The 23,995-nt window shown below is 54.6% G+C and overlaps 9 protein-coding genes across 9 annotated transcripts; 5 read left to right on the forward strand and 4 right to left on the reverse strand.

Annotated features, from left to right (window-relative positions):
- Nucleotides 1-396: 396 nt before the first annotated feature.
- IUM83_13638 (TBC1 domain family member 9B) lies at nucleotides 397-4,587 on the forward strand (the record flags this gene model as incomplete). Its single annotated transcript, XM_067938331.1, has 10 exons — nucleotides 397-674; nucleotides 857-936; nucleotides 1,025-1,113; nucleotides 1,220-1,870; nucleotides 1,950-2,156; nucleotides 2,237-2,332; nucleotides 2,398-2,675; nucleotides 2,753-2,846; nucleotides 2,920-3,060; nucleotides 4,042-4,587. 10 exons carry the CDS (start codon nucleotides 397-399, stop codon nucleotides 4,585-4,587), a joined length of 2,460 nt encoding a protein of 819 aa, XP_067797811.1.
- A 219-nt stretch (nucleotides 4,588-4,806) lies between these two features.
- Nucleotides 4,807-5,520, forward strand: IUM83_13639 (Ca2 :Cation Antiporter (CaCA) Family; the record flags this gene model as incomplete). Its single annotated transcript, XM_067938332.1, has 2 exons — nucleotides 4,807-4,918; nucleotides 5,039-5,520. The coding sequence occupies 2 exons, from the start codon at nucleotides 4,807-4,809 to the stop codon at nucleotides 5,518-5,520; spliced, it is 594 nt and encodes a 197-aa protein (XP_067797968.1).
- A 1,035-nt stretch (nucleotides 5,521-6,555) lies between these two features.
- IUM83_13640 (uncharacterized protein) lies at nucleotides 6,556-7,575 on the reverse strand (the record flags this gene model as incomplete). Its single annotated transcript, XM_067938333.1, has 2 exons — nucleotides 6,556-7,341; nucleotides 7,420-7,575. 2 exons carry the CDS (start codon nucleotides 7,573-7,575, stop codon nucleotides 6,556-6,558), a joined length of 942 nt encoding a protein of 313 aa, XP_067797873.1.
- Nucleotides 7,576-8,013: 438 nt separating this feature from the next.
- Nucleotides 8,014-9,488, forward strand: IUM83_13641 (U3 small nucleolar RNA-associated protein 18; the record flags this gene model as incomplete). Its single annotated transcript, XM_067938334.1, has 2 exons — nucleotides 8,014-8,294; nucleotides 8,378-9,488. The coding sequence occupies 2 exons, from the start codon at nucleotides 8,014-8,016 to the stop codon at nucleotides 9,486-9,488; spliced, it is 1,392 nt and encodes a 463-aa protein (XP_067797874.1).
- A 125-nt stretch (nucleotides 9,489-9,613) lies between these two features.
- Nucleotides 9,614-12,064, reverse strand: IUM83_13642 (Leucine-rich repeat, typical subtype; the record flags this gene model as incomplete). The annotated part of the gene is made up of 12 exons (XM_067938335.1): nucleotides 9,614-9,729; nucleotides 9,807-9,878; nucleotides 9,956-10,058; nucleotides 10,129-10,257; nucleotides 10,338-10,391; nucleotides 10,454-10,539; nucleotides 10,605-10,635; nucleotides 10,707-11,159; nucleotides 11,234-11,491; nucleotides 11,559-11,663; nucleotides 11,742-11,860; nucleotides 11,944-12,064. The coding sequence occupies 12 exons, from the start codon at nucleotides 12,062-12,064 to the stop codon at nucleotides 9,614-9,616; spliced, it is 1,647 nt and encodes a 548-aa protein (XP_067797917.1).
- A 522-nt stretch (nucleotides 12,065-12,586) lies between these two features.
- On the reverse strand, nucleotides 12,587-13,299 carry IUM83_13643 (premrnasplicing factor syf1; the record flags this gene model as incomplete). The annotated part of the gene is made up of 2 exons (XM_067938336.1): nucleotides 12,587-13,057; nucleotides 13,144-13,299. 2 exons carry the CDS (start codon nucleotides 13,297-13,299, stop codon nucleotides 12,587-12,589), a joined length of 627 nt encoding a protein of 208 aa, XP_067797959.1.
- A 2,160-nt stretch (nucleotides 13,300-15,459) lies between these two features.
- IUM83_13644 (Ca2 :Cation Antiporter (CaCA) Family) lies at nucleotides 15,460-17,154 on the reverse strand (the record flags this gene model as incomplete). The annotated part of the gene is made up of 1 exon (XM_067938337.1): nucleotides 15,460-17,154. One exon carries the CDS (start codon nucleotides 17,152-17,154, stop codon nucleotides 15,460-15,462), a length of 1,695 nt encoding a protein of 564 aa, XP_067797875.1.
- Nucleotides 17,155-17,855: 701 nt separating this feature from the next.
- Nucleotides 17,856-18,638, forward strand: IUM83_13645 (uncharacterized protein; the record flags this gene model as incomplete). Its single annotated transcript, XM_067938338.1, has 5 exons — nucleotides 17,856-17,890; nucleotides 18,055-18,129; nucleotides 18,390-18,404; nucleotides 18,467-18,544; nucleotides 18,629-18,638. The coding sequence occupies 5 exons, from the start codon at nucleotides 17,856-17,858 to the stop codon at nucleotides 18,636-18,638; spliced, it is 213 nt and encodes a 70-aa protein (XP_067797960.1).
- Nucleotides 18,639-21,159: 2,521 nt separating this feature from the next.
- On the forward strand, nucleotides 21,160-22,585 carry IUM83_13646 (serine/threonine protein kinase; the record flags this gene model as incomplete). Its single annotated transcript, XM_067938339.1, has 3 exons — nucleotides 21,160-22,140; nucleotides 22,424-22,477; nucleotides 22,550-22,585. The coding sequence occupies 3 exons, from the start codon at nucleotides 21,160-21,162 to the stop codon at nucleotides 22,583-22,585; spliced, it is 1,071 nt and encodes a 356-aa protein (XP_067797918.1).
- Nucleotides 22,586-23,995: the final 1,410 nt, after the last annotated feature.

Consider the following 23,995-nt stretch of genomic DNA (forward strand, 5'->3'; position numbering starts at 1 on the left):
GTATCAAGTCCCCCCGTCTGTCACAAAGAAAGTGCGTGGGGCTACAGTCGTCCCGTCGTCGGGTCCGTAAACCGAGGTTCTCCCTTCTACATTTCCAGTCCCCGTCCGTCAACGTTCGTATCCGTAACGTCACTGTCCCGTGTTCCCGCTCGTTTATGTATGACTTGTGTGCCCCACACAGTCCGCCCACGAATAAGAGGCGCCGTTTCGGCAGTTGTATTCAGTTCAGCGGCCGGGTCAAGTCGAGAGTCAAGGGCAGGGCAGGCAGTGACGCACTGGGCAGCTCAGGCAGGCAGGCGCAGGCAAGGCACAGGCTTCCCTCTCCTCCCCTCGCTTCCCTTCCCCGTGCATGCCCCCTTGGCGCCAGTTCGCGCCTCTCGGTGTCGATTCGCAGCCATGGAGGACGAGCCCCTGGCCACGGGCGTGACGCTGTCGCCCACGCGCGTCGCCAGCAAGGACGGCGAGATCGTGCGGCGCTGGATGGAGATGGTGCTGGGCGACAAGTTCCTGGACGACCTGCCGGCCGCGCTGCGCTCGGGCGAGCTGCTGTGCGACCTGGTGAACAAGCTGTACCGCGCGCTGGGCATGAAGAGCCAGATCAGCCCGGTGCGCGCCGCGGACGACGACGTGGACGCGGACGAGGACGCCGCGCGCAATGTGCGCGAGTATCTTAGGTGCGTGTGGGTGCGTTTTGGGCCTGGTTTTTCGGTGACGGGCAGTGAGTGAGTGAGGCTGCCTGGGTGGCGGTGGGCGGCGCGAGGCCTTTCGGTCGTCGCGTCGCGTTCGCGCAAGCGCTGTGGCTGAATTGAGGGCACTAATGTGATCGCCCTGTGGCTCCATTCTCCAAAATGGTCAGGGCCTGCGAGGTGCTGGGCGTCGCGCGGCAAGACCTGTTCCAGCCGGACGAGCTGCTCCAGCGCAAGGACATGGAAAAGGGTGAATTTGAGCTCTGAAATGCTTTTTTTTTGTTTTGTATGTCAGTATGCTTTGTGTCTGACATGATGGGACTGTTGTTACTGTCTAGTGTACAACAATATCCTAGCGCTGCAAACAGTGGCGGTGTCGCTGTCGAACCGCCGATCGATCGATGAGCGCAGTTCCATGATCAATCCGGTATGGTGTTGGTGTTGTGGCTTGTTGTTGCAGAAAGGTAGTATTGCAGTGATTGTATCACTGACGCTGACGATGGGGTTGTTTTGTGGCGGTGGGATGAATGCAGGACTGGTCCCCGATGTCGGAGCACGGCATCTTCATGGAGGACGAGGACATTGATGCGGACGATCTGGACCTGGACTCTCCCGAAGCCGTTCACATGCTGCAGCAATCGCGCTGGCAGCGGTTATTATTTGAGTATGAGCACCAACAGCAGCGGAAGGAAGAGAAGGATCTCGCTGGCGACTCGTCTGCGTCTGATGGACTGGGCCCTCTCGCACACGGAATTTGGCGGACGGAGGAGCGGATACGAGCGATTCTGATGCGCGATGATCGCGATTTTGGAGCGGTGCCCCAGGAACTGCACGGGAAGCTGTGGATGCTAGCGTCGGGAGCCCAAATGGAAATGAGGAAAAACAAGGGCCAGTACGAGCGATTATTGGCCTCCGAATCGGAGAGCACCGAGGCTACGCGACAGATCGATGTGGATCTTCACCGAACTGTTGCTGAGGAGGACAAAGAGCTGTGGACTGATGAAAAATCCAGGATGATGCGGCGGGTTCTAGTCGCGTATTCGTTTTATAATCCTGGACTGGGCTATTGCCAGGGCCTGAATTACATTGTTGCTCGCAGTCTGCAACATCTGAGCGAAGAAGAAGCGTTCTATTTGCTCGTTGCAATTGTTCGGCTTGTCCCCGACGATTACTACACAACAATGGTGAGTGGTAGAGTGTTAGCAACAACAAGTGCCCCCGCGATTTTCAGATACTCACTCTGCACACTGATTTTGTTTGCAGTTGGGTCTTGCCGTAGACCAACATGTATTTGCAGACCTCGTGCGTCTGCAATACCCAGAGATATCGGATCATTTGACGGAGCTTGGAGGTTCTGGGATGGAGCTTTCACTGGCTTGTACGGAATGGTTTTTAACTCTCTTCGCGAGCCCTTGTGAACGAGAAGTCACTTTTCAGATCTGGGACGCAATTTTTCTCCAGGGTGATGAGGTAAGTTTCCGCCGTAATTGTGTGATGAAGACTCTGGTGGTCGATAGTCACTAACCGACAAAAATTTGTGATGTTGGTAGCTTCTCTTCAGGGTAGCACTAGCATTGCTGCAGCAAGCAAAGGCAGAACTTCTTGCATGCAACGCGTACGGGGACATGCTGAAGCATCTGAATGAGGTATGCGCGCCAAGCCCGTATAATACTTCAACTATCTTGTCTAATGTGATAATTGTTGGTTACAGCTTGGTCGAGGAAATGTCGATGCACTGGCACTGATGAAGACCTCTAAAAAGCAAGATTGCGTAATTCGTGGCCGGATCGAAGATTTTCGAGCTCACCACCGTCTACAGTTAGCGTCTGGTATCGTCGCCTCCACTGTTGAAGCTGAGGATGCTCGCAGCTCAACAACAGGACGGCGTAGCTCCGAATCGAGATCCGAGCCAAAGCTACGGATATTCGGCCGTAAAAACAAGCAGGGTATTTTCCGTCACATGGACAAGATTCCTCCTCGCTTAGCTCGGTACGTGGGTGTGATAGGATGTGGGTGTATTATCCGCACGTGCACTAACTATTTGTATTTGCACATTTCTCGTGTAGCACATTTGATCGACACCTTACCGATGATTACACCGAATCGATTCGAAGAGATCACCCCAATTTTGCGGAGTACTACGAAGGAATGCAGTTGCAAGTAAGTGACTGATGTGTACATATTAAACAAACACGGGAAACGTCTGTACTAATGTGTCAAAATGCCTACGCAGATTAAGGAAGAATATTGGGGTTCAGCAGATAGTTATCGGCAGTGGGGCGCTCGAAATGTCCGTCGGATCTCTAAGGATGGATTTGCGGTTAGCAGTTCCAAGGATAAGGAAAGTCGTCGCATGAAATCTGACACAAATTTGGTGAGCCGACGAACTAGTCCAAAAGCTTCGGAGGATGACGACAATGATTCTGGATTGACACGCGATCGGCGAAGCAAGAGCTCTGCATTTATGCACGCTAAGAAAGCCCAAAACCATAGCGCCAATAGCACCCCCAGTTCCCGACCGATGAAAGGCAACGAAGACGATGTTCAACTAATTGGACGCTCGCCGTTGGCTTGGATTCAGCGTTTCGAGGAATGGCACAAGGATATGAAAACACAAAAGGAGAGGAAGAAAGCGGAGAAGAAACGGCTTCGACTCTACCAGCGATCGGAAAGCATGTACCAAGGGCACAGAAACGGTTCTGACTCTGGATTAGACACCTCGTGGTTGCGGAGCGCGATTGATTCATCCCCGCCTCTGCTTCGGCCTCAGTCGAAGAAGTCGCAAGGCTTAGGAGTGGACGGGTTTTCCTTGGGCCACCGGAGAAGATCAAATGAGCACCAACGTTCGCCTGCAGGCAATGTCCCGATGTTGGAAGAGCCTCCGCTCTCACGTTCCTTTTCGGATCCGTTCCGGTCCCCGGCTGGCATTTCAGGACACCAACGCCACACGACTATTGAAAAATCACGCCAGGATTCAGACCGAGGACCAATGCTACCGCAGCACCCATTTAAACGCGACTATGACGTCCCGCCTCAGAAGTCGGATTTTGATGATGCACGCAAGCTTACTCGAAGCGGAAGTGTGCGCGGTTCACGAGGATTTAGTGACCAAAGCACGCTGTCCAGGAGCACCAACTCGTATGCAAACACAGCCTCATTCACTCAGGACCACCAAGATGATACGTGCTCGAACCATTCCAGTGATGACAAGGGGGCGAAGACGGGTACTGAAGACCTTAGCCCGCCACCGCTCCACCTGGACAGACCAGTGGCGAATGAGCTGCTGTATTCTCCGGTTCACTGCCGTTCCAACTCGATAGATTTTATTGTGGATGAACCAACCGGCCATGCTCAGCGTCAACATCACAGCCGATCGAACTCGGTGGACTACGTCGTTGACAAGCCTGCTCGACCCCCGGTTCACTGCCGGTCTAGCTCGGTGGACTTTGTTGTGGATGAGCCAAATGCTTGTGGTGTGCCTACGATTCGACGAATTGTGTCAGTGCCTGCTGAGGATCCATTCGGCCAGCAGAAGCGTCAGCGCAGCAAACGCGCAAATGACCGCGAGCGCGCGAACGTGTTGCAGTACATGCACCGGAAGGCGAGCGACGCCAGCAGTATTGCCGGGAGCATTCCGCGCAGCCCTGCTCGCTTGAGTGAAAGCTCTAGCGACTCGTCTCGATTCGGCGACCACGCCAGCAACCGAAGTGGCAAGTACCGGAAGAGTTCGTTCTCGTTCTTTGACAAGCTGTCGAGCGATCTGGACGGCAGCCTGGCGGACGACGCTGAATTCAAGACCGAAAGTATCGGCCGGGGCTCGATGTCCTCCGTCGCAACTGGTCGGTCGAGCACCGTCGATGAGCAGCGGCCCATGGGCGGACCAATCCCCATCTCGTCGTAGCCGAGAGGACCCCATAACTCGAAGACAAACGTGAGGAATTTGCAAGATGGAAAACAATTACCAACGCCAACGCTGAAGCGGACGATTGGTTTGATGGTAGTCAAGTGAGTGTCGAGTCCAATAGAGCAAAAAAAATGTTGATCACTATCATGTCTGACATTATCTTGAATTTTGTATACCCTCAGTTCATAAAACCAAACCATTTCCCCAAAAACAAAAATGGGGAAGGCGTACGACGGCAAGAAGCGCTGGAATGAGACCATCCTGGCGACGACGGCGCGCGCACCCGCAGCCGGCGGGCGGCATACGCCCGCGAAGAAGCGTCTGTCAGGTAAGCCGCCGCTTGTAGTCTCACCCCTCCGGCCTCCTAACGCTCTCTAGAGCCTGCGCAATAGTCGTCACCACATCCTAATTTCTATCCGTAATAATGGTTTTTATATGGTTTCCTCAGGCCGAACACACAGAATGAGCGCGGCAATGAGACGGGTGGACGACGACACGCGCAATGAAGTGCGCAACGCTCGACTGGACGCCCTGGAAGCCGACAACTTCGGCGAAGATGCGGACGAGGGCGACGGAGCGCAAGATGGGGACGAGGCGTACGTGGACGAGGAGGAAGGAGGGGCTGGGACCGCAGTTTCAGGCAGGGAGCCTGTCCGGAAGAAGAGGAGAGTTGCAGTGTCGGCCAAGAAGAAGTGGAAGGTCAAGAGTCTGACCCAGCTGGTGTTCGAGGAGCTGGGCAACGGGGACAGCGCCGAGGGACCCAATTACCTGACGGCGGCGGCAGGACCACCCACCCACCCTGCGCGCAGATTCTGCTGCGTGTGTGGGTTCTTTGCCAACTACAATTGCAGACGCTGTGGGTCGAGGTACTGCAGTGTGGGCTGCGGAGACCAGCACAAGGAGAGTGGATGCATGAAGTTTGGGCTTTGAAGTGGCGGCGGTGCAGTGGACATAAGTGCTGGTATCGAAGACGTGTTGCCCTCGATGGCCTTCATTGCGTGGGGTGAGGATTTTCATCTACCTATGATTCATTGAACGTGGTGGTCCGTCAGGAGCAGTTGGTCACGTCAGAAATCCAGCAGGACCACCGCCGCCAAATAACACTTTCACGGACAATATTATGAGAAAGGGAGGGGTCTACAGTAGTGCTTGCACCTTGCTTGCTTGATATTGGAAGTGCCTGGTGCGATAACTTTTTGCGAATCGGCGTGCTCAAACAGCAAGGGGGATCTGGCAATACGAATGGCACACGCGTGGACTTCGCCCCGTCATCAATCGGCGATATCGACTACGATTGGCTTCTGGTGCTTGTGTTAGACGCTTCAGTCTAACAGTTTCCGAGTTAGTACAATTTTGATGTGAAACAAGGAATGCATGTGCAAGAAGATAGCCACAGGAGATTTCTAATAAATCTAACCGTTAAAGTTGTTTGTCTTGAAGGGGACTAAGAAACTCCTTGCACACCTGGAATGAAATCGTTTCTTCAAGCTGCTGCAGATAGTGTGTTGTGCTACTACCGGTACTACAATGTACTGCAGTTTGAAGAATACGCCTCGCATGCACGTCACTACGGACATTTCCGTATCAAACATGTAGATCACTACTGTAGAAGAACGTGATGGCACAATTCACAGCCACTTTGCTGTGACTTCATACTGCACTTGAAGTACACTACTACCATTGTTTTGAAGGTGTATGTGTATTTGCGATTACATCCTCGAAGCTGCAACGCACTGGACTACACGACCTCTGTCGCACACGAAAGGGTTGGTGACACTCCACTCGCATCTTGCCTCGCACAGCTCGAACAGTATCAACTGTTCTCACCCGCATAAATAATGATCCCCGACTTGCGAGGGAGTGTCACCACGATATAACTTACGGACTCGAGTAGAAGGAAATGGGGTGAAGGGGCGCGCAGACGCGAGCGACCTAAACCCTGTAGGCATATGAGAGTGGAGCCAGTCAGTCCAATTCGTGCACGAGATCCTCCACCTTGCGCCCTTGCAGCACCGTGAGCCCCTCAGCAACCTGAAAGTACACGTGCACGTGAAAAATATCGATGGATCGCTCCGGGTTGTCATCGTAGTTCCACCTCTCCACATGAGGCGCGTTGGCGTCAATCCAGTTCTCCACGTACTGCTTCACCTGCTCGTGGTTCAGGTCCTTCACATGCCACAGGGTCCAGTGCTCGATGCCTGCAGGGGTGTCATAGGGAAACATATTGGGCTCCAGAAAAGCAGTCCTGCCCTTCAGCGTCGTGGCAAAGATATGCTCCTCGGCAGTGCCGTACTTCTCGGCGATCTCGTCAAGGTGGTCCCACTTGCGCTCCTTGCACTCGTCGGTCCGGCTCCAGTACTCGATGTAGAGCGTACGGCGGCTGTGGCGGCGCGGCGAGTCGCTGCTACATTCAACATCAGCAGCGGAATCCATTGCAACACATCCGGAGGCGTAGGCCTCATCAGCATAGCCCTCATCAACAGGATAGTAGGGCTCCTCGTCCTCCTCAATGTCAGTGGGCAGGTAGTCACTGTCGGCCTCGGCCGGTGTAAGCTCCGTCTTGCTCTTCTTGGTCACTTGGTGCTGCTCCCCGTCATTCTCGTCGTCGGCTTTGCGCTTGAGCGACTGGGAGCTGCTCACAGGATGCGCAAGAGCCTCATTAATATCAACGGAACCCGAGGCCGCACGCAGGGCACGCATACCGTCCGGCGACTGTTCCTGTTCATCACCTGAATTGGCGTCGCTCTGAATCTGTGTCAAAAATAATAAAACCCATATCAGACGATGACCATCACTCATAAAACCCAAAATACCCCCAATAAAACCCACCTTGTCGCTGGAGGAGGACGGCTCCTTATTCGTGGCGCTGCGGCTGAAATCCACGTCCGAGATGGATGATGGCGACGTGCAGAACGCACGCGGCGAGTCCACCTGCTTCTGGACGTCGGTGGACGACTCCACACTGACGGCTGTGGGGCACGGCATGGTCTGGGTTTTTCTCTAGGGGGTTCTTCTAATAGACACAGGACAGCAACCTGCCTGTGCTGCTTCTAGAAGATGGGGGGTGGAGTGTGTCTCTGGTAGCTGCTGGCTGGCTGAAGGGCCTGTAACCGCGGGGACGTCCAAGAAGCTCCGGGCGTCACGACGTCGCTCTTGCGCTCTCTGTGTCGTTTTCAGTAATGAGAAAAACGGGGTCCAATCGCCTGCCCGCGGGTTTTTCCAGATCGAAACAAAGTAACTTGATTTCAGTATGGAAGAAAGATATCGCCCCTCCTCCGTCTCCCTATCGTTACTTGTCTAAAGTAACTTGATGAAGTGATCGTTAAGTAGTTTTGACGGCCCCCATAGTGTATTCGAGCCTTTGACTGGTGCCTGGCGTCGCCATAGAAACTCTTGGTGCGGCACTCCAGCACATCGACAAGTATGGGCAAGCGCGCGCCCGCCGTGCCCGTCTCCGCGACGGAGAAGCTGCTGGCCGAGGAGATCTTCCAGACCAAGCCGCAGCTGAGCAAGAAGAACAAGCGCAAGGCCAAGGCCAAGGCGAAGGAGCAGCAGGGCACCTGGCTCAAGGCCGCGTGGGTGGACGAGGACGACGAGGACGTCCACGTGAGTCTGGAGGATCACTCGCAGCTGCGCAAGCTGCGCAAGACCGAGAAGGACTCGGTCGTGGACGGCAAGGAGCTGCAGCGCCGCCTCAAGACCTTGTGCGTGCAATTGGCAGCGATTTTCATTGATGTATCATTTTTTTTACTTACATTTATTTATTTTATTTTATTGTCTATTACAGCTACCAGGGCTCGCACGGCGCCGTGTCGTGGGCCGACCCGAAGAACTTCCTGGGCGACCGCCAGGTGGACTCGGACGACAGCGACAATGAGGAGGAGACTGAGCTGATCCGCAGCACGGGCAAGATGCTCGAGGACTCGGGCGAGCTGCTGCCGCAGACGACGCTGGAGTTGGTGCGCATGAAGGACGCCAACCAGCACTCGCCGTCCAACGCGGTGATCCAGTCGGTGCAGTTCCACCCGAACGGACAGCTGCTGCTGACCGCGGGGCTGGACAAGACGCTGCACCTCTTCCAGGTGGACGGCAGCAACAACACCAACATCGATAACGTGTTCGTGAAGGACCTGCCCATGACGGACGCCAAGTTTACGATGGGCGGGCAGCGCGCGCTTCTGACGGGACCTCGCCAGTACTTCTTTTCGTACGACATCGAGGCTGGAAAGATCACCAAGATCCCTGGACTCTATGGACGGAAGGAGAAGAAGCGCGAGAAGTTCGTCGTGTCGGACGATGGAGAGACCATTGTGTTCATTGGAAGCGACGGGTACATGGATGTCGTGTCGGCCAAATCGTATGAGTCGATTGGAACGCTGAAGATGAACGGCAACGCCCAGTCTGCGGCGTTCTGCGAGAACGACCGCTATTTGCTGAGCACGGGATCGGACGGACAGGTTTACAAGTGGGACATGCGCACCCGGCGGTGCGTGTTCGTTCACGACGATGAAGGCAGTTTGGGCAACCAGGCTCTGGCTGCTAGTGGCAAATACTACGCCGCGGGCTCGAAGAGCGGTGTTGTCAACATCTACGACAACGCCGGCTTGACTGCCAAGCCTAAGCCACGCAAGGCGCTCATGCACCTTACCACCCCGGTTGACCACCTCAAGTTTAACCCCACGTCGGAAATCCTGGCGATGGCTTCATCGGACATCAAGGACTCGCTGAAGATGGTGCACATGCCGTCGCTCACTGTTTTCGCCAACTGGCCGACGGCACACACGCCGCTGCACTACGTCTCCGCGATGGACTTTAGTCCGAACAGCGGCTACTTCGCGGTTGGTAATGCCCGAGGCCGTGTGCTGCTATACCGACTGACCCACTACAAGTCCACATAAGTGGGCAACCAGCCACGCACACAAGCGCGCCGCGGTGCTCATAATTGTTTGAGGTTGCTCCTGGTGCGTTTCTAGGACAGAGGCATAGCTATATAATAGAGATCGACTGCTCGTTGCATACTTCACTATGTTCTTCTTATCTGGCCAGAGTCTTGATGGGCCGGGTTGTACGTCAGGTTTAGCTTTTTAGCGGTGGTAATGAGTGAATCCAGAGCTTTATCAACCCCATGCTCGGCTTCGTCTGCAACAAGTTAACAAGGGTTTTTCAGATCGTCGTGGCCATGACAGCAAGTACACGTCGGTCGGTGGAGTACGTACACGAACGCTTTTCCCACGTGCTGGAGACTTGGTGACTCAACTGGGTCAGTGCGTCGTCGACTCCTTGGGAACCTACGCATCCAAGCCAAGGCGCGTCAGTGATGATTGACAGTGAATTCCACTGCGAACTCAAATCTAGCGCACATTACCTTTGTGCCTGTACTGATCTCCACTGACGTTAATGTGACGTCGAGGTGGAGAAGCTGGTTGGTCCTTCCTAGACGGAAGTGGACGTCGAGGACGTTGCCGTTGCTAGAACGATGGAATCGAATGTTATGATGCAAATTGAATACAGTACAATCGAAGCTTGCCTAGAACTTACCAAAAACGTTTGCGTTGGTTGTTGAGAATGGGTAGGAAAGAGCTCTGAGTCATCATGGGACGTGAGTGGGTGTTCAAGCTGATAACGGAGAGCGTTGACTGCCATTCGTGTATTCATTGTTGGAAGATCCTGGAGCAGCAGACGCAAAAAAAAAAAGTTAACAAATAATGCCAACTCTTTCCTGTCGTGGGCTGCATATCATCGCTTACCCGTGAGTCTGCTGCGAGCGACCGTGTGATCATGCATGCTGGAACAGCCGGAAGCTAATGCACCACATCGACGCGTTATCTAGCCGATCTAACATACGGTCGCTGGCACGCCATACCTCAGTTGCTGACCCAGCTCCCATTAAAACGTCTTCAATCCCCACACCCGTTAGGAAAGTGGAGTCGTCGGGGTTGTACTTCAGCTCTATAAAGTGAAACAAAACATTATAAACATTGAGTTTGCATCCGGAAGTAGAGGATGTTACGTACGCCTCCTCATAGATGTTGGTGGAGTATCGGACTTCAAGAGCATTCTCAATAATCGTTAGTTCGGCATCACTCTACGATATCAAGTAAACCCAATCAACGCACCTGTCGTTTTGATAACAGTTCCTTGTCGGTGATGGTATCCGGATTAGTGCCAACTAAAAACTCAGTCGCTCGAGTGCGAAACGGTGACTGGAGCACCACCTCATTTGGAATCATCTTGTAAATTTCGACGTGCTCGTAACAGGACATGGAGTGTAGTTTTTTCTTCTTTGTTGCGGGATATGCGACTATGATCGTCATCGCAGTTTGGTCTGCTGTTCTCTCGTTCAAAATTGTCGTGAGGCTCGGAACGGGGTCATAAGCCAGCTTGGTAGGGTCGTATGAAGTGACGGCGGCGTGTGCTAACGGATTACCATACAAAATTAGCTTCCGCAAGTTGCGCAGTTCACTTGTGTGGACGACAGCTTCCTCATCGGTGATCATATTGTGAGCAAGATTGAGATAGATGAGATTGTAGAATCCAGCACCACGCTTATCATCCAAGGTCAAAGCACTCTGTCATCACAAAAGGAATAGAACTCCCGGGGGTTAGAATCGAGAGTATTTGATAAAGCCAAAACGTATTGTACCTCCGGAAAGCCAGTAATCTTGTTGTAGCTCAGATTTAAATTTCGCAGCCGCGGCATGATGGCGAGAAACGAGAACACCTCTTGACCAGATATATTATTGCTTTCGAGAGATAGCGTCTCCAGTCGGGAAAAGCGATCCATGATAGGTGGCAGAGATCGAATGCGATTGCTACCCAGGTAAAGTTCACGAATACGCAGTAGGTTTGACAGCTCCTCTAGGTCTTTTGATCCAAGACAATTGAAGGATAAATTCAAAACCTAGATGTACTCAACGTCAACGGTTAGCGAATAAGCCGCGACAAAAAAGCCTGACCAGCACAAGTACCTCCAGGTTCTGAAACCCGTTATTTAACGATACTTCCTCCAACGCGTTGCACTGGAAATCCAGTTCGACAAGTGCTGGTAAGCATCCAAACGGATCTAATGGTGCCTAGACACAATGGCCGAGGCAACAACAGTCATGATCAGAATGCGTTCGAGTCATCCACTTTAATTCCTCAATTCAAACCTCGTTGTCGCTCATATCTAGTCGCGTCAAATTAGTGAAAAAGAGCAGATCTTCCGCCACGACGTCCGTGATGTTCATATCGCTCAATACTGCCTGCACAACTTCGTCCGGGAACTCAACTGACGCAAGGAACAATTAACCTGGTGATGAGTACCAGCATACAGCACGAAATATGGCAGAATAGTCTGGCACCACCACCAACCTCGGCACCAATCCAGCAGAAGGAAGCCGTCTAGCGTCCGCGGGGCATCATTTGGTATTCCGCGCTTCCTACTCCCACGCCGTGAGTACTGGTTGCTACTGCCCGCCACATTCGGTGTCATCGGATAAGGGGGCGACTGAATATTCCCTCTCGCTACAGTCTGCCCGAGCTGCACAAGCGTCGGGTTTGGTGCGGGCTTCTTCAGCACTTTGCCAACCTTCCGACGACCAGCGGCTACTGGTACTGGAGGTCGAGCTTCTGTAGCAGACTCCATAAGGAAAAGAAAGACTTCCTTCAGGCTCCGTAAGTCGCCGAGAACGCTGGCAAGTTTAATTGACAACTTGGGCTCGTGGCGGTTTCCCTGCATACGCCTAAAATTAAGCCCCTCCAAGACAGCCGCTCGCCACGTGCTCGGAAAGACCTGAGCACTCACGTCCAGCATCACGACCTAGACATCCCCACTCTCCTCGATAAAAATGCATTCACCTTGTTCTTAGTTACACGCAAAAATGTGTCGTACAGGGTGATCTCCGCCAGCCAGTCCAGCAGCCAGCGCGCGTCTGTGTCTGTGTCTGCCCCGTTCACTGCCTCACTGCTCGCTCGACGCGGCAGCAATAGAGGCCGTCGCCCCTGTCTTGTGTGCTCATGCAAACTTGGAGATGACCCTCCAGATGATGACCACGATGAGGCCGAGGATGACGAGGTACAGGAGGACGATCTGCGAGGCCATCTTGCACTTGAGCTTCTTGAGGTGCATGCCGGCCTCGGCTGTGTCCTCGCGCGTGGCGTCCACGTTGGTGCGCACGTTGATGAGCTGCTCGCGCTGGTCGGCCAGGTTGTTGTTGATGTTCTGGGCCGTGGCCTCTGTGCGCGCGATGATGGCCTGCGCGTCGCTCAGGTGGTCGTCGATGCGGTCCGTGCGCTGCTGGTAGCGCGCCACGTTGTCCTGCGGCGCGCTGGCCTGCTGGCGCTGCTGGCTGCCGTCCATGAGCTTGGAGCGCTCCAGGTTGGCCTTGAGCTTGTCCAGCTGCGACTTGAACGTGCGCAGCTGCTGGTGCATCCGCCGCCGGTCCTGCGAGTCGCCGGCGCGCGACTCGCTCTCCAGAATGCGCATCTACCACAATAATAAATAAATAAATAATGTTTAGTTTAGGGTAAGAATTAGACCGGTAGAGGTTATTAATTCAAGGGTCGACGTACGTAGCGCTCGGCCTCGGAGATGTTGCCCTGCGCGCGCTCCGTGAGGTCGTTGCGCTCGCCGGGGCTGCGCGCCTTGGGGATGGACCGGATGTCGGCCATGGCATCGTCGCGGCACTGCTCGAAGTCTTCGCTGTAGCCCATGAAGGCCTCCGTCATGGTCGCTGTACTGTGCTGTGCCTTTGGCCCTTTGGAGCTGTAGGGAGGGCCTTCTTCCGTTCGTTGCTTGCGCCCTCGCTTTGCGCCAGTCTCTTTTTGCTCGATACAAAAAGGAAGTCAGCCACAACCCGACAATCCACGGCGAGGAGCGAGAAAGGGATCTGCGACATCAAAAAGTCTCTCCCTCGAGAAACGGTACACTGTACCGAAAGTACCTACAATAGTTGAAGACCTCTTCAACATTCCATTTTGTTGTTTGTTTGTTTGTTGTTGTTGTTGTTGTTTGTTTTTAAGAAAAAGAATTGATGCTGGAGCTCACAGCACCGTGGCGGCGATAAGTTCACTGACGATGTCCGCGAACCCAAGTGCAGCAACCGCGCTGCTCACCATATCCACGACGCGCGAGTGAGCTTTCTTGCCTATGTTGAATGTTGAACTCGACACCGTCAAGCACAGCCCGTTTAACACAGCAGGAAGCGCTCCGGTATTTGCACTACCGGTCGTACTATTGGTTTCGAGCAACATGGACGGCGTGCAAGCACGGGAACATTTTGATGCTAAGGTGTCTGATGGATCGCCCGGTCGGCGGCCAAGTTCAAGATCTGCAAATTGACTACGATTCCAACTATGATCATCTAAGGACGCAGCGGGAGGCGGCCACATTGACGTGATGGAATTTCTATTTGAGCGGGGGTATGCTCACCAGTTTCGGCGAGCGCTGCAGCGAGCGTGTAATAACAGACATTTAGATGCTGTGGTATGGCTCCTCCAGCACCACGACTTTGCCAAACACGATTCCGTGTTTAGCATCGCTGACGAAGCTGCACGTCGTGGATATTCGGAGATGTTTGGCGTTCTTGTACGTATTACAGACTTCTCCTGTCCCCGAAAAATACTTTTCGGTGTAGTGAAGGCTGAAAGATAACCCACCTTGACCAGGGATTGGTGGTTTTGGTCCAGATCAAGCTGCAATCTTGCCGTTGTTCAATGGCTGCACACTTGCCGAGAGTCTGTAATCATGGGCTGATCGTCTGCAGCTATGGATGGTGCGACTACCAACGGACATTTGGAGGTGGTTCCATGGCTGCAAGCCCACCGGTCCGAGGGATGCAGAACGGCTGCGATGGACGGACCAGCGGAGAATGAACACCTGGAAATGGTTCCGTGGTTGCACGAACACTGGTCTGAGGGGTCCACTTTCGATAAAACTTTATCGAAGTAAGATTTGTCAGGCGCGCCCATACATTCGGTAGCAAATAAGCTCAGGTCAGAGCACGAAAACCGAAAATATTTTGGCAATTCTGCACTATCCACAGTCAAAGTTACGAATGTTTTCACTTGCCCGACCCTTGCTCTCACGTTCACGTACCGCCTCTTCTTGAAGCACCTTCAGCTCGCGCAATGCTTCTTCAGCAGTGGGTCGCGGTGCAGGGTCTCTCTGCATCAATAGTCTATGAAACGGCCTCCGCTCAGGCGTTCGCGGCATGAAGAAGGATGTGGACTGGTGGCCGAGTCAATGAAATCAATCAAACACCAAGTATCACGATCTTGCTACTTTAGCACGTTCGACCAGCAAATATCGCGATGGATCCACCTCAAGCCGTGCAGAGCCACTAGTGCTTGGAGAATGTCCTTCAACGATGCAAACAGCGCGAGCAAATCGGGTAGTGCCAGCGAGGCTGAAACGTAGCCGTGTTAGTTTGCAAACTCAGCCCCGTGAGGCGATCGACGCTGGGCACGTTGGCCTATAGCAAAACACCGTGCACACATTCCAAGTGAAGCAGAGAACTGTCATCTGGATAGTACTTTTCAACGAATGTTGGGTAAAGTCGCACAATGACTGCAATTTCATTTTTTTTTTTTTTTTGGGGGGGGAGGCTAACACCTTTGCTCTAAATTGACCGCCTTCGTCAAGTCACTTCCTCTTTCGCTCTCACTGAGAAGGTGCTGCCCTCTTCTCCGAGCAACGCGCACTCGAAACACACGCTCGGATTCTCACTGGCGTAGCACGTTGAAAAGTGAAGTTAGTGAATGAAGGAGTAGTACAGACCGGATGAACAACTCGCTCAACGAAAGACAAATGTATTGGTAACACTGCTTGCAACTCCGACGGATATTGCGCGTCACAATTTGAACAGTTGAGAGCTTGGACCAAAACGTTTAGTCCAGGCCGAGCACGTTCTCCAGTAGGAAGACCATGAAAATGGAGGCCGGGTACAGCATCAGCACAAGCAGACCATCAAGGAGACGCTGGGTCTTCTTCATGGCGATGTAGCCGATCACGAGCTCCACGAACAAGATAGAGAAGGTCTCGGCCGAGAACTCCCACACCAGACCTCCGCTCTTGAACGACATGAGAGCCGCGAAGATGCCCAAGCAGAACGTGTTGTTCATGCAAGCGGCGCCAAGCAGCGCAGCGATCGAGATAGAGATCGTCTTGGACGTCTTCTTCTGCGCGTAGTTGTAGGCAGCAATGAGCTCGCTGGCGTTCGAGGCCAGCGGCGCCACCACAAACGACACGTAGAACGCAGGGATGCCCGTGCGAGCACCCACCTCCGACAGCACGTCCACCATGGGGTCCGAGAACAGCAACACGAGCGCCGTGCCCAGGAACATCATGTACGCCGAGCGGATTTTGATCTTCTTCTGCTGCTCGGCGATCGACAGGTTGGCGAGGTCCTCCGGGACCTCCTCCTCCTCTTCATCGTCGTCGCCCTCGGCGGGCGGGATGGCCAGCGAGTACTGCTGCTCCACGACGACCCGCTGCATGGAGACGGACGAGCGGCCCTGGATCTCGTTCTCGTACTTGGCCAGCAGGTAGCGCAGCGTGGCCTCCACGAGCTCGTTGAACTCAATGAACCCGCTCTTGTCCTTGTCCGCAGCAGCCATCCACCTCTCGGCCTCCTCACGGGAGACGGTCTCGCCCAGGTCCTTGAAGAACACCTGCAGTTCATCGGCGTCCATCCTGCGGTCGCGGTTCTTGTCGTAAGCGTGGAAGAACGGACGAATAATGTCCGCGACGCGGTCGAACTGCTCGCGCGTGGCGTTGAGCGGCGAGCGGTTGGTGGGGGACTCCTTCTTGAGCTTGGCCACCTCGGCAGCCAGGATGCCGGACAGGCTGATCTCTCCGTCGCGGATGGCCGCCACGCGGACCTCGTCGATCACGTCCTCCTTGACCTCCGAGGAGCGCTTCACGTTCCAGTAGAGGTAGAGCACGAAGGAGATCATGGAGGCCACGAAGGCCACGATGGCGAAGGGCTTCTCGGCCCGGGCCACCTTGGTGTTGTCGGCCTGTGCGTCTTCCTGGGCCGTGCCCGTGTAGAAGAGCGCGGGCACCTGCAGGATGAGGTAGATCAAGCTCGTGAAGATCATGGTGCGTGCGGTGGACGGGATCTCGTCGAACAGCACGACGCCCGTGCGCGTGAGGTCCTTGTTGCCGGGCGGCATGAGCTTGGTCCAGTGCTGGTCGCCCTTGGGGCGCACGTAGTTGCCGCGGCCGTTCTCGTCGATGTTGACGCGCCCCGCGAAGACGCTGAGCGCCCACGGGATGGTGAGCAGCATGATGGTGGAGCCGGCCAGCGCGCCCACGCCCACCGACACCTGCTGCTGCGCGTCGGGCCCCATGCCCGAGAAGAGCACGATGGCGCCGTCGGGCACGGCGCCCAGTACGGGCAGCACGACGCTGCCCACGATGCCCGCCATGGACGGCACGAGCAGCAGCAGCTCGCTGCCGTCCGAGATGAGGTTGCTGGCGTTGAAGAGCACGAAGCCGTACACGGCGCCCAGGAACAGCACCTGCACCAGCCCGTAGCCGTCGTCGGGCAGGTCCTTGGGGTCGATGAAGAAGCCCGACATGGTCTGCTGGAGCTGCTTGGCTTGTGACCGCGAGAGAGCTTTTTGCCGAATGAGGTGGGGGGTCAAGGGCGGATCGCGGACCTGGATCGCCTGTCTTTGCCCATTGCTCGAACGAATTGCTGCTTTACTCGAACGATTAAGGCTGCGGAGCCTACGATTTAGCGGTATCCTTGAAGTGGCCTGAGTTGGCTGCGCCATCCGATAGGATAGGATCCCTGCTTTGCTTGGGCTGCAAGTCCTGGCAGGGTGTTTGCTGGTGCCCCTATGGCAAATGGATATGGGAATGGAGGCAAAAGAGCGTGGGTGTGATGCGATTGCCTCGAAGCTGTATTAATACTTGTATTAATAACTGTCGAATGCATTGCGCTGCCGAGTGGGCCGAGTGGCTGTGACTGGGCCGAAAGCCCTCCGTCTCTGGACGGTATCAGCACGAGGTGGATTTTTCGCGCATCTTTCAGCCGCCAATTGATGGGCGTGACGTGCCTCATTTGCAGGCCGAAGCCACCTCGGCGGCGGCGTCGGCACTTGGTGGCACCAAGTTGGTGCTTCCGCATGCCGCCGAGCATCGCCGAACTGCTTTTGAGCAAGTGAGATTGAGCGGCGGCGGGAGGCGCGCGCGCTCACTTGATGTCAGAACGTTTCGGAGCTGGCGTCGAGAGCAGGAAGTCCTGATTCATTACGGGCAGATGGCGGTTTGCCATATGGCGCACTTCAACGCGATCCGCTTCAACGTGAGGTGAGCTTTGCGTCGTGCAGGGAGCGTTAGTGGGCACCTCGAAGATGAAGCACACCCCAGCCTCCTTCTTGCTGCCTCGCCGCTGTTGGAGCCTCCAGGCTGACTGCAGGGCTAGCGGAGGTCAAAGTTCTGATTGCTCTGCGTGGTGCCTGTCACATCCCCAGTGCCATCAGCGGCGGGCTACTGCCTGGCAGGGCAGCAGGCAGTGCAGACACAGCTGCAGAAATCATTGGTCAAAGGTTCGCTGCGGAGGGAACTGCGCCAGACCAAGTTGCATGTGAGTTGTCGACGCCTACGGGGGACGCTTCGAGGTGCTGCCCGGAACCGGAACCACGCTGGACAATAAGATATGATATTTTGCGTGCTTCGTGACGAGTCATGGCGTTGCCTGTTTGCTGACTCTCTCCCTCTGTCGACCCGACCAGGTTGAGTGAACGTAGACATTCATCTTGCCGTATGAAGTCAAATGTGCTACGAAGTGTGCTACCCCATCGGCCAGATCTTGGATTGACAAGTACGAGTTGTTTCGGTCTACCCTCGTTGTTTTATCAACAATCACCGTTAACAAGTATTTAGGACTGCCGACTCGAAGGCAGGCGATAGAGCTGCACTGTGTAGTTCTTTGCGCCTCAGTGCATGGCCAGAGAAGTACGAGTAAGAAGCGAAGTTCCCCGAAAAAGAATCTGCTACGCGGCTCGGGGATGGATGTGGCTGACGCGGCTAATGTGCTGTTTTGAGTTATCGATAATCAGCATGTTGGTCGATTGGAATGGCGAACTCCAATCAATCACTCGTGACTTGTCCGTGAGATAGTGCGATGTCAATCCTGCTAAACTCTTGTTGACGCTATACGACGATCGTGATGGATCAAAATGCGAATGTTGTCTTTATAGCACTGCGTGCAGCCCGCTACTTGGTTTGTATGGATGGTTCTTGTTCCATGCATCTTCGTCTTCCACGACGTCGAGTCAAATTTGTGCTTATCTCTCTTCTTCCAAGCGCGCGTGTGTTGAGTATTACTTGGCTAAATGGACACTCTTAAATTGCTGCATTGTCAACGGAGCCATTGTTGCCATTCATGTTAGCGAGGGAGCACAATGTGCTTCCATGGGGTCACTCACCGCCTTGAATGACAACTGGCACTTCTGTGGTTCAGACAACAGTCGCAATAATCGCTCTCGTCTCCAAGAAACAAAGTAATGAAAGAAGTTCTAATGCACACAAATGAGCATACTGCTCGAGATGTTTTCCATCCGCTTCATCACTTTCAAAAGCCGCGAGGGTCCCTAGAAATGCTGGAAAGGTACAAGCAACTATCTAATGAACTCTGTCCGGAGATTATTTTTCTTTTTCACGCAAGGAGATTGAGGATCGAACGTAACACAAGAACGCAACTTGTGAATGACAGACATCCTTCCCGAAAAAACGACATTAATACAGTGCTACTGTAGTATCTCTTCATGAACACATCAATTCCACAGCAAAAGAAATCACTTCCATACCACTAAAATCTGAATACCTGATAAGTCGATCGTCGCAACATGCACGCCCGAGTGATCGGAGTCGTCTTTCAAGTGGCTGGCATTCGTAGTGAATGAAACAATTTTGGTAGAAAGACTACGGTTTAAATATCCAGCAGCCATGTCGTAGGAGTAAATTTTCAGCCAGCCAGCCAGACAAACATCGGGAATAAATCTCAACACGGCATGATCATTTTTGCACCGAGCCCTTCGTCACACAAGCGCTTCTCACACTGTGAGCGATGCAGAACCCATTCACCCTCGCGACCTTGTAGCATCCATAACTGGAGCATCGCTCGCCGCGGCTGTGCTTAAAGCACTTCCCTCTGGTGTAAACACCCGTCAAGCAGCCTGGATACGAGCATTGGACCCTGTCTCCATGCATTCTACATTTGCCGTCCATTTGCCGCGATCTAGTGCACCCTGGATGTAAGCATTGGTACTTACCGCCATGCTGGTAGCACTTGCCGTTTCTGTGCTGCGCCATCCTGGTGCAGTCCGGGTTGGAGCATCGTTTGCCTCCACCGTGCTTAATACACTTGCCTTTTGTTTTTACTGCATTCTTACAATCTGGGTCCGAGCATTGATTTCTACCGCCGTGTTCGAAGCACTTTCCTTTTTGGGGAAGTTTCTGACAGCCAGGGTGAGAACACCGCTTGGCGCTGCCGTGTTTGAAGCACTTTCCTCCTTTGTGGGCAAGTGTCTGACAACCAGAGTGAGAACATCGCCTGGCGCTGCCGTGCTTGCGGCACTTGCCTTTTGTCCGCACTTGATTCCTGCAATCTGGCTCCGAACACAATGGATGACCTCCATGCTTCCAACACAACCCATTTACGTGAATCCACTTCATGCACCCGGGATGCTTGCAACGGCGTTTTGACTTGCACCTCGGCTGGGCAGCGACCGTCGATGTGGCGTTCGCGGAGGCTTGATGATCAATACTAGTAGCTTGCATGCTTGGTACTTGGCGACCTTGGTCCTCTCCACGCGCAGCCGCAGCTTCTGGAGCCCTTTCGAGCAGCAATGGCACCATTGACTCCGGACCGTGCTGCCCTTGGTCGGACGCGACCGGCGCCACAACGCCCGATGAAGCCCACCCGCGGGCATCAGGGCCGTGTTGCCATCGGTAGCTTGAACACTTGTTTGTTGTTGTTCTTCACCCCTGGTGCAGCGGTTATCACTCGGCTTCAGGTTCTGTATGAGTCGCACTAGATGTAGCATTGTCGCGGGAAGAGAGCAGTAGCGGTCGGTGTACTTGCGCTTTCTTGGGGTTTTGCTCAACTAAGAGTTCCGTCTTCACGTTGCCTTCTCGTCTGGGAGGCGGCGCCCACTGCATCCTAACTGTCGTATTCACAGTTAGCTGATGTGGCCTGACTAACGTGTGCATGTTGCCTATTTCCAGTGACTCATTCTGGTGTGCGCCACGCGCATCAGGAATGACGGTATCCAGGATTCAACTCTCCCATTTCACTCTCATACATTCTCCAATACTTCTTCCAAACCACATCCTATTCAATCCACCTCTTTCCACAGGGTATCAATCCCCGCCTCCTCACCCTCCCGTTTGTATACTTCTCTCACTTCCACTATACCCCTCGACCTACACTCATCCGAAAACCCTCACGCGGATCAAATTTCGAAAGGAAGCGGCGGCCCGAAGCTGGAGCTCGCCGCCCCGCCCCGCCCCGCGCTCTACCCCCTACCGTGTCGTGCCCCACGCCCTCCCGCGCGCGCTCGAAGGCGCGGGAGATGCCGCCGGACCGCCGCGGCGTCGCGGCCTCCGTGCTGCGCACGCTGAGCTTCCACGTGGCGTCGCTGGGCTTCGCCTGCGTGCTGTGCGCCTTCTTCGCCGTCACGGGCTCGGCGCTGCTGCTGGTGCTGGGCTGCCTGCTCGCGGGCTCGTCGCAGTTCGCACGCAAGCTCACACGCGTCCTGTGGCGCACAGAGATGGCCATCAACTCCCTCGTGGCAGAGCAGGGGGAGCTCTCAATTAGGAGACGCAGAGCCGACTCTCAATTAGGAGTGACTGCCGCCCCCGTGCTGGGCGAGGTGACGCTGCCCGTGATGCTGCTGTCCTTGCTCTACTTCCTGGTGTTCAAGTGGGTCCTGGGCCTGGTGTTCAGCGCCATCCCGCTGCTCACGTGGGTCGTGAGCGTGGCCCAAGTGCTGCCCAAGGACGCTGGGCTGTCGGACGTCAGTCTCGTGGTGTCGAGCACCACGGCGGCGCAGGTGTTCACGGCGCTGGCGTTCGCCTTCCTGGCGCATCAAATTGGCGTCACGTCGGCGCGAGGCCTGCTGTTCGTGTCGACGAACGTGTCTGCCGTGCTGTTTTGGAGCAGTGGGGACACGGAGGAGGCCTCGACAGAGCAGGAAGCGGCAGGCCGCGTGCCGTTTGCTGCACAGGAAGGGAGAAGGGGCCTCGAGAGACGCAAGGCCGCAGGAGACTATGGGACGATGGGGGGCAAGCAGCAGAAGCCGTCGGCGGAAGCGGTGACACGCAATCTGTACAGGGATGGACGCAGTTCCAGTGAGTCGAGTGCTGCAAGGCCCAGAGCGGGAGCGAGAGAGAAGAAGCAGCAGCCTGCGAGTTTTGATGGAGGGGAGTACCCATATGTGCCGCCGAGGACGGCACCGCCGATGCCGCCGGTTCCTGATGTGGAACGTGCATTCCGAAATGACGCGGACAATAGTCACCGTGGCCGGGAAGTGGAGGTTGGCTGCTGCAAGATTGTCATCGGAGGCTCGAAACGAAAGGCTGGCAGTGGAAAAAGTCGCGACAGTTCCCAAGCTGAGAGTGACAGTGACCGTCGCGGAGGTTGGAGACGTGGCGGTGGGCGAGGAAGTAGTGCCGGACGAGGAGCATTTGGATGGGGGCATGGTGGCGGCCGAGGCGACCCGCGTCTTGATCATATGATGCCCGATATGCGCGGGCCTCCACCATTCCCACCGTTCAATGGTGCGGTCCCGCCGTGGAGTACTGATTGGCGCGAGAGGTGGCTTCAACATTGGCCAGGTTGGCAAGATTGGCGCTGGCCTGGCATGGACCAGAGCAGAAGGAAGACACGAGGTAAAGGCAGGAGGGGAATGCGTCGGAGAAATAGTTTCGATGATGTGTACGCTGTTGCTGTCCCTGTCGCAGCAAAAGTCGCCGATGATGAAGACGATGCTCTCGTGAAGGAACCAGCGCACAAAAGTATGTATGAGGCGCTTGATTTGACCCCGTCGGCGCCACCTTTTCCTTCGCAACGCCCGCGGTGGGGTAGTGACGATGGACAATGGGAACGATCAAAGTTGCTCGATGAAGGAAGTTATGACCATCGCCGTCATGATTCATTCCAGAAAAGCGTATCTGAACCGGCTGATCAGGATTCTCGGCTGGATTATTGGCGCAGAGGTAAGGCCCGAAGCGAGTCAGATTCCAGTGAAGATGATGGTGAAGACAGTGCTCCATGGACGGAGTTGCCCAAAAGAGGTGAAGGCTACAGCACACGCGAGCTGCTACGCGAACGGCAAAATGTACACCGCCGCTTAACGGAAGTGCGCGATGACTTCAGACACGATGTTGAGCAGGGAGATCAAGATATTTATCACGATGACGAGAGAGTGGCTGATGAGACTGAAGGACCAAGAACTGGCCGTTTCCGCCAGAAGCATGCCGACTGGAAGCAGAAGCGGTATGAAAGGAAAGTGCAAAAGTACGAGCAGAAACTCCGCGCTACCCGTGACAAAATTGGCAAACGCCGAAAAGAAAACCCCGATATCCAAGAGAGGTATATTGAGACTAAAGAACGTGACAGATACGCTAGAGAAATCGAACAAGTGGCTGATGACGCATTTCACGCACCAGATACCAAGCTGGGTACAGTTCAGAGGCCGTTGCACTCATTGGACGATGCAAAAGCAAGTGCTGCTCGCCATACAACGACTCCGATACCAGCCCCAATGGCTTCTCCGGTACTACCAGTTGCAGCGACCCCTTTGGCGACTGCACAACCAACGCCAGGACCTTCTGTTCCACCAGCGCGGGTACAGCATGCTCGAGCTCGAGTACGGCGTGCGCCTCTGGTGCAACCCAGTGGGGACCCTCGGAAACGAGCGTTGTCGTCTCGTAATCGGGGTCGACCAAGCACTCTGTCAGACCACCAAGTTCGATCTACCAGCGAGGTATCCGATCACCCAGACAGGGTCGAGCACGATGAGCGAGAGGATAAACGGTCAGTGACTATTGCGCCGGTATCTCAGACTTCTGCCCATGACATCAGCGATATGGAGATACAAGGTCGCTACGGGAACATTACACGTTCCTATGAAGATGATGACGTGACTAACATGCGAGCATATGCACCGCTCAGCTATGCTGGCAGCCCTCCTCAGTATATTACCGCGTTAGATCCTAGCCCAGTCTATCGGGGTCCGTCAGAGCAGCCAGACTACGACAGTTTTTCGCCGATTGGTTCGCCTAGAAGTGTCATAGGCCGTGAATCATTTGGGGACATTGATCACGACTATGATGTTTTATCCCCGACAAACAGTGTCCATGATGCAGAATTCCCAACGGACAAGTTCCAGCATGTGTACCGTTCAA

This window comes from Phytophthora cinnamomi (genome assembly GCF_018691715.1).
Source record: "Phytophthora cinnamomi strain GKB4 chromosome Unknown Contig12, whole genome shotgun sequence".
NCBI classification, from domain to species: domain Eukaryota; phylum Oomycota; class Peronosporomycetes; order Peronosporales; family Peronosporaceae; genus Phytophthora; species Phytophthora cinnamomi.